Source organism: Onychostruthus taczanowskii, unplaced genomic scaffold (assembly GCF_017590055.1).
Source record: "Onychostruthus taczanowskii isolate IOZ18803 unplaced genomic scaffold, ASM1759005v1 scaffold77, whole genome shotgun sequence".
NCBI classification, from domain to species: domain Eukaryota; kingdom Metazoa; phylum Chordata; class Aves; order Passeriformes; family Passeridae; genus Onychostruthus; species Onychostruthus taczanowskii.
The window spans coordinates 3,773,464-3,786,736 of NW_024505561.1; the positions used below are offsets into that span (position 1 = coordinate 3,773,464).

The following is a 13,273-nucleotide window of genomic DNA, read 5'->3' on the forward strand; positions in this document are numbered from 1 at the left end:
TTGCTCATAAAAAAGCATGGAGGATTTTATGCAGCTGATCTGCAGTTATTGACTACCTGACCTGCTCAATTATTCTACCTGACCTGCTTTGGCAAAAATCAGATTCAAGAACTTTAGGAACACTTGATATTGGAATTGAGTCACCTGTATGAGTGTGTCAGCCTGAGAGATCCATTCTGTCTGGTAGAAAAAGTTGTTAAAATCCTGAAGGCATAAAAAGAAGGAAATAGAGCAAATTTCAAAGTGAAAGTAGTGTGACTGCTCTAGATTCTGGCTGACAGATAGAAATCCTTGCTGTTAGTACTTAAAGTCTAGAAATGCACCTTTGTATTAGGGTTTACCTGGGTTTACCTAATGCATTTGTTCACTTTACCTCAAATCATCAAAATTTGGGTTTTTTTAACATGTGGCACATAGATGTATAGATTAGTTGTGTACAACAATGTCTGGTTCTGGCCAGGATTGATAGAAACTTTAATATAAGACCTTCATCATTGGCTGAATGATTTACCTTTGGACTGAGGAGAAAAACAAAATCTTAAAAGTCATGTTTTTTAAAAAATACAATTTTAGCACAGTGTTATCAGTCCTATTTCTCTTCACACACAGTATTTTGACTTTAGTAAAGCTGTAAGACTTTTATACTCTTAGTAACTGTAAGAGCCTTATACTATGATAGGAATTTTCAAGGTTGTGGAGTTGCTAACAAGCTCCTGCTTCCCAGATTCCAGGAGACTTTTTTTTAATTATCTCAGTAAGCTGTTTCACTGTCAGTGTCTAACACGATCAACATGGTCATTATTGGAATTGAGTATAAACTTCTTTGCTTAGGTATTGTTAGGCCAGAAATATTTCAGTGTAAAGTATCAATTTAAATATGTATCAAAAATGCTGGAAAGACTACATTTAATTCTGCAATATTTCATCATAGATTAAAAGTCTAAAATACCTAATGGTATTTAAAACTAAACCCACAAACTTACATTTGAGAGCATTTATTTTTGAATTTTTTGAATTAAAAAATATTATATTATGTTTTTTAAACTTTTTAAATTTTGAGAAAAGGGCATTATAATAGAACTGAATGTTAAATATAACAAATATAAATTAAACTTTTTTTTTTATTTACTTAAATTATGCAGTTATTGCAAAAGCCAATCTAAAGACCTAAAGTCAATCACCTGGAATTTTTTTCCCCTATCATTATCCTAAAGAAAGCAGGGTGCCAATTGCTTCCAGTTTCTATTGATAAGTGAATAAATACTTTTTCCTCAATCTTTCTGGTGCCATTAGAACAGTCCTCACTGATGGTGACTTTAAAAGCTAATGTCTCAGCTGAGGGCTGTGGTGGCACAGATGAAGGGTTTGCCTTTACCCAGACAGATGCTGTGCAGTTCTCTCTGGGAAGCAGTTGACCTTTCCTTTCACTACAGAACCATGCCCCTCTGTTGGCAGCAGAGTTCTGCACACCCCCATGTAGCACATCATGCTGTAATCCCAGTGCTCACCTGGAAGCTCTGAGTGTGTTACTGCTGCACCAGTGCCCAAAACACTCATGTGGAAGAAGCGTGATTCAGTTTTGCCTGAACATGGGTCTTTTAACTTCAGTGCAAAACGATCACATGGTTTAGGCTGTGGTTGACACAGACAGGAGTGTCATTTGTTAACCCACGTGGTTGTTGCAGAGAGTTCCCAGGAGTTCCAAATCGATTACTCTGCTGCTGTTCAGCCTTTTGGAGCATCTCAAGTTGAGCCTGTGTAGCGCTGTGTATCACTGAAGATTTCATGTATTTCTTTGGCATGTATATTACAGGAATGAGCTGAGTGAATGTTGAGCTTTGTAAACATAGCAAAGTTCAGGATGTGCCTTGGACACTTTCAGGCTGCATAAAGACCACTTCTCTTTTTTTTCTAGACATCCGGAGGACTGTGGACAGAATGCATATCACAGCTCAATGCAGATCAACAGGCAGCCATACAGGAGCTCCTGAACTCTGCTTGAAGGGCCTTAATTATCATCTGCAAGAAAACTAACTCCAAATAAACGTTTACCCTATTGTTTAGGTTTCTTTTGTTTCTTTTCTGAGTAAAACCAGAACTGTAGTGCGTGTAGGCCATTCTTCTGCAACCTCCAGGCAGTGGCAGCAGGAAGAAGCATTCTTTCAGAACGGTGTTTAAATCAGTTTCTATCCCACAACATGAAAGAAGTTTCCTGTAAACCCTACAATAGCACTGAAGAGTATTTTTCTAACGGTATCAGCCATCCATACGATGGTGAAAGGGAAACAAGTTGAATTTTCTCATTAGACATAAGACCTTCAGCAGTAGATGTACGTTATAACAGATAAACCTTCCTACATCTAGTGTTAATTGTATGAATTGGAGTGTGAGTCCTTGTAGGGTAGAAAGTGTCCTTCTGCTCAACAAGGTAGTAGATCAAAAGATGAAAAACTGAAGACAAACATCGAGCATGAAGACCTCATTGATCGCACTTTCGATTCCCAAAAACAACTTGTACAGTGACTCAATGAGGAAAGCTGTTCAGCTTCCAGCCCTTGAATGTGAAGTCTCTTTGGCATGTCTGACAGTATCTCATTCACTCCTCAATAAATGACATTGAAACACAAGAAGCTTGTGTAGAAGTTCAGTGATGTGTGGTTCTTTTAATTTTCTCTTGTGAAAAGATGAAAATAACAAACTATACAAGTCACAGTTTTATATATGAAACTTTGTATATTGTTGCCTATTACAGATTTTATGCTTTTTTGTTTCTTGACTTTTTAACAAATTTTTCACCTGAGTGTGTAGAATGGAAACTTAATGGCATTCCTTGTGTGACAGTAAATATACATATCTTGACTTTAAAATGTTTTTCATGTTCAGATGCAGTTGCATTTCTTAACTTATAAAATGTAGTGTTGTACCAGCTGCAAATGTGCAACGTGATCTGGTAGGCAGCAAACCTGTTGTAGTAGCCTGTGTTTCGTTTAAAGCAATCATGCAGTTGACAGCCTAACCTGAAAGAATCAAAAAAAACCTGCTCAGGTCTTTTCTGGTACTTTGAGAGCAATACATCATCTACCAGCAAACACAGGCACAGAGTATCTGATTTCTGACAAAGGTGAGTGAGGTTTTCCCACTCTGTTACTTAAAGCTGTTAATATATGCATTGATCTTTAAAAACTTAAGTTCTTACTGAAGTGTTCTTCAAGAAGATCGCAGTTGTCTCTTGAAACAGATCTTTTCACAAAGAGTATAAGTTTTCTTCCTTTATAATAAAACAAGGCAGAACTTTAATTGTCTCTTGAAACTGATCTTTTCACAAAGAGAGTATAAGTTTTCTTCCTTTATAATAAAACAAGGCAGAACTTTACATGTAATAAATGCCTCTCATACTAAAGAATAAACTTAGTTTTGCCTTTGAAAGTGTTTCAGAAAAGAAGATAAAGAATGAGGTGTACCAAAACCAGCCCAGGACCATTGTACCCAAAGGTTTGTGAGACAAACTGCCTTAACCGTAGAACTTGACGATGTAGTTTGTTTAGAGGCAGCTGAAATAGTGCAACAAAGTGCTGTTCCAGTTTTCATTTCGTTCAGTATTGGTAATCTCTTATTTACAGAAATTCAAGCATTCATGCATCTGGAAGATGGTTGCTAAGGACTGGATTCAGTACTGTGAGAGAACTAGTAAGTCATGTCAGTTATCTCAAGTGCTGGTCCTAACAATAACAATTTTGCTATACTCTACCCATCATCTTTCTTCTTTGTGGGGTTTGTTTTTTTAGGTATTTGTTATTTCAATTTCCCCTCAGTTTAAAACATGTAAATTTTGCCCTGCAGAAAACTTTTTGTACTTTTTCTCAGATCTTAAAGCTTAGATTTTTTTTCCCTTTCTTTGGGCTGTGTGGTGAGAATTGTAGCACATTTGGCATTTCCCAGAAACTGTGTCAGCTTTGGCTCTCTGTAACATAAGCAGCATTTGAATTGCTCTCCTAATGGACCAGCTGTAATCCTCTTGCCTTCTTTTAGTCAAAGAAACTGAGAACAAATAGAACCAGGAGAAGGGGTTGCTCTGTGTGCTAGAGCCAGCACAGAGCATCTTTGTGCAGTTGCTTTTACCCTGTTAATCGTTTGATCTAAGCAAAGGGCACTGAGTGAATCGCTGTCAGCCTGACAGGTAGGTTGGTTCCAGGTCTACCTGGAGATCTCTTCTTGCCTGTCCCCACTGAATTTGTCAGGGTTAATCCAAAAGCTTCTGTGGCATTTTCTCAATCTAAACAAGCTTTAAAAACTATGCTCCCTTCCCACCTATTTAAAAGCTGTCTGGATCACTTATATTGGCTTTTCTTATTCCTTAATATTGAATTTTTAAGCAGTCAACTGTTCCTGTTCTTCATTGCACTTAAGTACTGTTGCCCAAAGAAGGTACAGTAGTAGAATGGTAGCTTTAGCTGCAGCTATCTATTTTAAAAATAAAGTGACATCTTTATGAAGGAGCCAAAGTAATCTTAAACTGTGGTACTGATATGAGAAAGGTAGTTTTGATTCAACCATGTTTCCTGGGTATAATTCCAATCTTGCTTTAACAAACTGCTCAGCTATTGCATGGGTTGAGAGAAGTACCTAATGTGGCGTGAAGAGCACTGCAAACAATAGCAGTGTTTCACTGTGCCTGATCAAAGAGGTACCAATTCCCGCCTAGACATCCACACAAAAGTGCTCAACATTGCGCTCAGTAACAAAAGCACAGCCAGAGAACACCATGCAGGTGTTCCAGGACTGGAGTTCCATTAGCCTGTTTAATGAGTATATGAGAGTAACTAGCATTCATGAGCACCGCTTTCAAAAGCAGCTCATCTCCCTGAAGTGTGGGTGAGTTCCCATCTAAACTCTCACCTGTTCTTATTGTTCTGAAGGTGAAGCTACTTGCTTTGTGTTTGCAGCTCTAGGTTGGTCATGACAGATAATAATGCAGATGAATGTCAAGTCTCCTTTACCTGGCTTTGTCTACAAGATCCCCCAGGGAAGCTGTGCCAAATCTGTGTAAGAAAGTGACTTGTAGCCTTCGTGCTTACAACATGGGGTTTGTGTACTGCTGAGGTATTCTGTCATTGCTTTTTTCCCTGCAGAGATTTCCAAGTGTTGCTGAGTGCAAGGGCTGGTGTTCCCCAGCATAGAACAGTTGTTGTTATGCCAAATGTTGTCTGTTCTCTACACATCTAGATCTGTCAGTCTCATGTATGAAGTACATGCATGAGAGTAAGACGTGTTGCACAGTTGGAATTTTTGATGAAATAAAGAATTGAGGAAGGTGAATTTCCTACTGACTCTGTGTATGCTTGTCTGTACTGGCTATGCAGCTGCCTCAGGCTCTTGAACTGGAGCTTTGTTTTTGCCTTAGTGGAATCTGTAGGGGTGCACACATACACTGAGTCTTCAAAATACAATGAGGGTGCTATCAAAAGTAATACAAAAGTCAATGACTTGCCACCATGTGTTTTCACAGCTCTGAAGTATTTTGTTGGGCATCTTTGTGGAGTAGCCTTATCCTTTGCTATTCAGTCATTTGGTTTGCTTTTCCTTTGCTAACTTAGAAAATGCTACTTCCTTTTATGGGGCTCGATGGTACCTTAAATTCTAAGAAATGCATTTGTTGCCTTCAAGAAGCAATAAACAGGATCTAAGTGTCTATCTAGTACAGGTCCTTTCCCTTCTTGGTTATCGGGAAGATGTTTGTGTTGCTTCAAGAAAGAACATCTCTCAGGACAGCATAACCTCTGTTGAGACTTGGAGGTATGGGCTCAATATTGAATAGAAGTCATGGAATTTGGTAGGAAAAGGCTTCTACAGCATCTCTGAAGCAAAAGAGAAGTGAGGAATGGAGGCAACACATGAAAGCTGTGTTTCCTATCTTTGAGTACTAAATGCTAACCTCAGCCACAGTAGTTATTCCAGTTGAAATCTGGGTTTGTCTCGAGTTTTCAACCACTTTTATGTATCAGAGTATTTGCTTTTCAAAGGTAGCATCTTGTTCCTCACAGCTCACGAGGCCTAAATGTTTGGTCTTTACATTTGTCACAAGTTCACAGATCTTGCTCACTGAATTAAATCTGATCTTTTTCATTACCTGGTGGAGAAGCCACATCACCTCTCAGCTCTTCTGAGCCTATTTAGGAAATCAGCATGGGAGCGGCAGCCTGGGACATCTCCTCCTGATGAGCAAACAAATGATGCTCAGTGCAGTTGCTCACTACCCACTGAGCGATTCCAGACCCACCTTCCTAAACCCAGATCAGCCACCCCCAGTACCCCCCCCAGTTTATACACTGGGCATGCCATTCTGTGGTGTGAAACATCCCTTCGGTTAGTTTGGGTCACCTGTCCCAGATATGGTCCCTCATAGTTTCTTTTGTGTCCTCCTCATTGGCACAGCATGAGAGAAAGAAGGGGAAACAAGTCCTTGACTCAGGATAAACACAACCTGGCAAAAACCAAAACATCAGTGTGTTATCAACAACATTCACATTCCAAATCCAAAACACAGCACTTTAACAGCTACTGGGAAGAAATTTATGCTACCCTAGCTGAAACCAGGGCTTCCTGCAAGGCTGGAGTTAGTGTGAAATTCATTTCTTTGGTTAGGAGATAAGGAATTGCAGTTTCTGCTGTGGGGAGACCGTTTCTACAACCTCTGCAACAGATCCTTCCTATCATTCTGGTTCAGAGCAGTGATAAACTTTCTGCACGTTTTCAGGAAGGAAAGGTAGGACCTAGGAGGTACAAGTCAGTTTTGACTTTCCTGATTTTGCTTTATCACTCCAAAGGCTGCCCATGACTTCAGTTCAGGTGCAGGGAATTTTTGTGGCTGCTAAACCATGAAATCAGCATGTCTTTTGAGTTTAGTATTGTTACCTCTCTGGGCTTAAGAATAACTTGTGCTGGTGTAACACTAGATGCAGACAGGTACATGTAGTGGAATTTCACTTAAGGACATTTGTTGGTTTTGTGCAGGTTTGTTTTGGGGTGGGTTTTTTTTTGTTTTTGTTTTTTTGGTTTTTTTTGGTTGGGTTTTTTATTTTGTTGTTTGGGTTTTTTGGGGGTTTTTGTATGTTCTTGCCAGCAAAAGAGGTTCAAAGCTCCCCTGAGACACCAGATGAGCCATACTCATTGATTGAATGGAATTTCTAGAAGAATGGGGAGGGTACATGTCAGCAGAATTTCTTCAAGGGACCAGTATCCAGGAGTATATAGTGAAATATTCCCAACTTAACGGTGACTGATGGGAATTACAAGTTTAACTTCAGTCACTTTTGCTCTGTAGGTTGTTACTTGTCTCTCATTTAGCCAACACCATTACCACTGCTTGCCACCTACTGCAGATGGCCAGTGTCTTCTGATGGTGGGTAAGAAGCAAAAAAGAAAGGGGATATTTCTTCAACTTACTATTTCTGCACTAAATGTGTGGCTGTTTTTTTCCTATGAGGCAACAGAAAGTTTTATTTTGAATATATTTGAAGTACAATTTTTCATGTAATATGTGCTGTTAACAAAATGCTGTTCCTTAATAACTGCACAGGCCTATCTTGTGTCTGGTGGTGATAGGATTTTCTGTAAATTAATTAAAAGGTTTTATATTCAATTCATATACTGTCTTAAAAACCAATGCTAATCTTTCAATAAAAAAAAAAAATTATAAAAACAAAAAAAAAAACCTTGGAATTAAATTCACATTTGTATTCAGATCAGTGAGAAATTATGTAACACAGGATATTGAATCAGGGAAGCTAACCTTGCCTATATTACTTGAACTAAATTATGCAACATCACCATTTTAAAATACCTAAGAATAAAATGCCAAGAGAAATGTTTTACTGTGAAGTTGTGTCTGTTTAGAGAGTTGGTATCCCTGGAAAACAAACAAACCAAAAGAAACACCAAAGCCCCCAAAACAGCCAATTTTTGTGAATAGTTAGTGTGTGGATGCAGTGGCTGTGTTTCAGCCGTTCTGTGCTCCAGCTAAAGCTGCTTCTGGCCAGTAGATGGAGATGAAAGAAAACAAAGAGAAAGTGAAGTGTTAAATCAATACAGGTTTAGCCAGGTCTTCTCCCTATCCCTGTTTCTCCCGTCATTAAAGACTGAATAAAGTACGTGCCCATGGATAAATGCCTCCTTGTAAAATGAGACAGCCATAGCAACCTTCTCCTTGCAGCTACAAAGCCAAATTCTGTTTGGAACCTGCCACCTCTCCTTGTCCTCAGGATAAGGAGGAAATGAGATTCATTTGGGATGCCTGTCAGTCTCTGGGAGCAAGTGAAAAGGAAGAGTAGCTCTGCAGATGAGCTCCTGAGGCTCTGCATTAACATCAACAATGAGGATTCCTGTCATTAAAATGAGTAAAAGCTTAAAGACATAGCTGGAAGTGGCAGTGTGGTGAGAAAACACGTTCCAAGTGCAAAGCTAAAAAGGGTTAACTGGTAAAGAAGTTATATTAAATTTTAAGAGAGGATCTTCATCGGCCCTTTTTGTTATTAAAATACTGTATTTATTATCATTGGGGGGGAAAAAAAATATATTTCCACAACCTCATCCTCCAAGCTGTTGGAATTGGACTCTTCTCATCATTCTTATGCCACTCTTATGAACTCTGAGTGGCTGCAGGACAGACAGAAGCAGGGGAGTAGGTGAATCAGGAACAATTCACTGTTTCTCATAACACAAGACTGCCCAAACAAAGTATAAAATAGGATGTTTAAAACCAACAATTTTTTTTCATGCACTGTAAATTCTAATGGATGTGCCTGGAAGTCAAAAATAGATTATTAAAACCAATTATTCAAGGGTGTGTGAATGGTTAATAAGCAAGGTGTTCCTGAGGAAACTACTTGCTCAAGAATTCCATAAGTCATTGGCTGTCAGAAGCTGGGAGAGTAGGCTAGGAAAAGATTACCTTTGTCCCATTTGTTGTTTTCTTTCCCTGAAGCTCCACTACTCCATCTTCTGTTGGACACCCAGTTCTCTGGTCAGGCTTCACACAGCCCTTTGTACACATCCTGCCCTACAGCGCTCCTCACCGTCCCCTCACTGATTTTGTTTATACAGATCAAAACTCACTATCTTTGCATGGGGCTTTGGGAGATATAAATAATTGTTCATCCAGCTCATACAGGATCAACTAGAGCAGGAATCACTTTGTATAAAACACATCTCAGTGCTAATATTCATGGATACACACTTGCTCTGGGGCCTGAGAAGAAAAAAAAAAAAAGTTTTCTTACCTTGTACTTACATGGATTCTAAATAAAAGTCAAAAGACAAATATATAATTAAGTACAAACATAATACAATCTCTATCCTTTATTCTCTGCACCATTTTGAAGGAGATAATGGGTTGGTTTTGTGTATTCAAATATGGCAGATCCGAAATGCTAAATATTTGTAGCTTACACGAAGGATCAAAGTGCAGTCGAAAGTAAAGCATGTGGTGAGACTCTGGCTTTCCCTAGTAGAAGATTAAACCATTTTAATATTTGGGCAGTTTTATGAGAACTGCAGCTCCTTTGTTACTGATATGCTTCTTTAGGATGAGAGGTGACAGCAGGAAATAGGGATTAAGATTTCCTCTCCAGTGCCAGAGGGAGATATGGCACAGAACAGAGGTGTGATAACCAATGTTATCAGCTGCAGAGAAAATATGGAGGGAGCAAATTAAACAGGCAAGGCTGAAGCAATTGGAAATATCAAAGAAAACACTGCATTTCAGAGTTTAAAAGCATAAGATAATAGGGAGCTTCTTTTTTATAAAGTTAAATTTAGTATGGACTATTATTACAGCTCCTGGTGCTTTAATAGAGTTCCTGGGAACTATTCTGGTTAAGCCTGTCCCATTTCAGCAGAGTGAATTCAACCCAATTCTATATTAAGCTCATGTCCATTTTAAAATCTAGTATTTAAAAAAATTATATTTGTTTTTTTCTTTTAGTTCACTTGCAAATACCAAATGGTCACTAGAGATAACTAAGATATTTTTAAAGGACAATTGTTTCCTAAAGATTACTGACAAACCAAAAGTGATTGCTTTCTGTATTTCATTGTCAGAGTAAACCATGAATATCACGTTTAAAATATTTATAGAGTGGAAAACTGCACAATAAACTGGAATCCTATGGGACACCGAAATGCTGAGGGGAATGAGACATACATGGCATGCAGACCACTAACTGAGAAAACAAAAAGCCACACTAGTACTAATGCACATAAGGGAATTTTTTTCTCTTAAGTAGGGTGGGAAAATTATCTAATTGGAAATAGTCGTAATGAATTTTGACTGATTGTATTAGGTGGGGAAAAAACAGGCATGGGAAAAACTCACACCCTCTGTGCCTCTGACCTGCATCTCAGAAAATGAAGCTGCTGTAAACAAAAACTTTTCTATGTCTGTCTTCAGCATCAGAATCCAGAAAGCAGGACAGCATTCATTCATCACTCACACTTAAAAGCTACAGGCAGACACAGAACAGGTTAAAGAACACCTTCGACAGTGAAAGACCAGCACTGGGAGGAACATGACCAACAGTTCTGGACATCTTTGTCAGCAAATGGGAGAAAAAGAGTATGCTCAATATACCTGACCTTTCAGGAAAAATTTCCTTCCTGATTTGAAAAGAATCTGTAGTAGAAAATAGACCATGTCATTGTAGGTGATTTTTCTCATCAGTAAAATGGAAATCATGCTTCATATTTTTTTCGTCTAAGTTCTACTTTCTAGAGCAGTTGTTTTGCTTACATTCATTAAAATTTTATTTCTAAGAAAAAAATAATAAGCAGGAAAAAATGTTTTTCAAGTGTCTTATAATTTTATTTCATTAAACACAGATTATGCAGATCTTGCTAAGCTTTCTACAGTGAAAAGTTATTTCTGTAAATTATTTAATGCTTTTCACTTTCAGAACAGAAAGTTTCACAGATCCCTTTTGAAGAAGGAATTTCACTAATTATGTTAAGCACAGATAGAAAAATTGATGGTCTTGTTTCTCTTCATTCTGTTATGTTTTTCATGTGGGACGCATAAAAAATTACCACCCTGAGAAAACTGGGCTTCTGGTCTGACATTTAGGAATGGGCTGATTTTAGAGGCTGCCTTCTGAAATAGCAAAATCATACACTGAATTGATGTTTGCTTTGACAGCTTTTACAGTTGCTCCCCACAGCCAGATTTAGTGTTCTAAACACTAAAACAGGAGAATATGACAATGGAGAAGACAATAACCAAGCCACCTGTTGTAACTACCCGTTGTAAAAATAAAACTGACTGTCAGCCAGCATGAAATCAGAAAGGACCCATGGGAGATCCTGAATGCAACAGAGCACCAGATAAGGCTCCCCCACCACTGCTTTGAAGTGGGGATTATCCCAGAGGGATCTATTCAAACACACTGATGTGTTCCAGATGTATTCCCTTGTAGAAGGTCACAGCAAAAATATTGGCGGGAAGTGTTGAGGAGAGAAGAGATTTATTGTTTTCATGGGAATCTTTAAGTCTGATAATGCTAAAAGCCATGTTTGATGTTCTATATTGTTCTCATTTTCATATTTGCTAGGGGACTCATTTCAGCTGTGTTTAGTCATGGTATGAATTCTAAGGGGCTGCAAAAATTGGGTGCTTTTTTGCCTTAAAACCATACTTTTATCAGTCCAGGTACTTAAAAGGTTATTCTTCATCATACAATTAATTGGTTTCAAAATAATTTAATAAATTTAGTTGCACTTTCCTCCTAGAAAAATATCACATTTTTTGTTTCTCTTATTTGTTTCATTGTTTCTTTAAACAGATAACCAGTTTGCTCTGTCCAAAATTAGAAAAACAATGGACGAGAATGAACTATGGTGCTGGGAGTTATAGCCTAGGCTCTGAATTCTAAAGACACATTCCTATTTAAAACAACATATGTAGTTTTCTTGTCCAAAGTAGTATTGAAAGATTAATGTGGCTGGTTTGTATGAAATCTTTTCAGCTCTGCTAATACTTTCCCTTATCACTTCTCTCTTCTCACCATGACAGAGTTTCTGACAGAAATACTGGTATAGAATATGCATTTTATCCTGCTATTCAGTGTTCTTCTTCCCTTCTTTGGGAGAAAAGGTGAAAGTGAATTGTAGGAGAGGAAGCCTGAATATGAACAGGATTTTTTTTTTTTTAATTTAAGAAACATCTGTATTTTTCCTTAGCTTTTTTCCCCCCTTGAATATTACGATATTTGTTATTTTATAAATTATTATTTTACTTATAATTACAAAAAATTATTATTTTGTCATTTACACTGCAGTAGTTGACAGTTTTGTCCATTCCTGAATACTTTGGAAATGTCAGTGTCATTTAAAAACAAACATTTTTTTCCTAACTTGGATTTGCAGATGGGAAAAAGCAAGCACCAAAAAAGTGTAAGCCGATGCAATCCGTGTAGTTTTGAGGAGTATAAATTGTTCACGAATTTCAAATGAACTTTCTAGCTCTGAAGCTTCGGGGATGATTCCTCTATGAACTGTTGCACTGTTGGTGATCTGAGCAGATATGCAGCTAAAGTAACACTCATTATCCTGAAACAGGCAAACTGGACAACACAAGGAAAATATAACAACATGTAACTGAGGTGATGTCGTCTGGTGTGCTGAGGCTGGGGAGAGGAGCTTGTTTCAGCTGCTTGACATGCAAAATTCTCTTTATATAAGTTCTTAGGGACTTGGGAAACTTGCAAACACCATTAAAAGTCTCTCTCTTAATTCATGATATTATACCCTTTGAGCAGGCAGTAAACAAAATCTGTTAATTAGCCGGCTCTAAATGTCTGAATGGCTTCTTTTCAATGTTTGAGTATTTCTTTCACATGGAAATCCTGAAATTTGAGCCTAGAAATGCACTCCTTTGCCAACTGGCTAAATACTTGGGTTTTTTCTCAAACTCAAGGACATGGTCTACTGCTAGTACTACACACTATTATGAAACCTGTAAAAGACCACTGCCTCTAGCTATAAATTGAACATTGCCTTCCAATGTAGAAGCAAGACTCATTGCTTCAACATCAGTAATCTTAACAGAATTGGCAGGGGTAATCTAACAACTGATGACTCTAATAATATTTTGAGAAGACATAGACGAGAATATATTGAAAAAAAAAAAGCCTTTGAAATGTAGAGGGAATCCTGAATGCTACAAAATATGTAATAAAAAAATGGTGGAAGATGGATAGCTCTGTCACAATCTTGCGCTGAAATTAGC

General features: G+C 37.9%; 1 protein-coding gene across 1 annotated transcript in view; it reads left to right on the forward strand.

Moving 5' to 3' along the window:
• The window catches only part of IPO5 (importin 5), a 42,168-nt gene extending 40,107 nt beyond the window's left edge, over window positions 1–2,061 (forward strand). The window contains exon 26 of the mRNA XM_041423369.1: window positions 1,916–2,061. Within this exon, the coding sequence (XP_041279303.1) occupies window positions 1,916–2,002 (87 nt within the window). The 3' untranslated portion in view covers window positions 2,003–2,061. The remainder of the gene's footprint in view (window positions 1–1,915) is intronic.
• The last annotated feature ends 11,212 nt before the right edge of the window (window positions 2,062–13,273 follow it).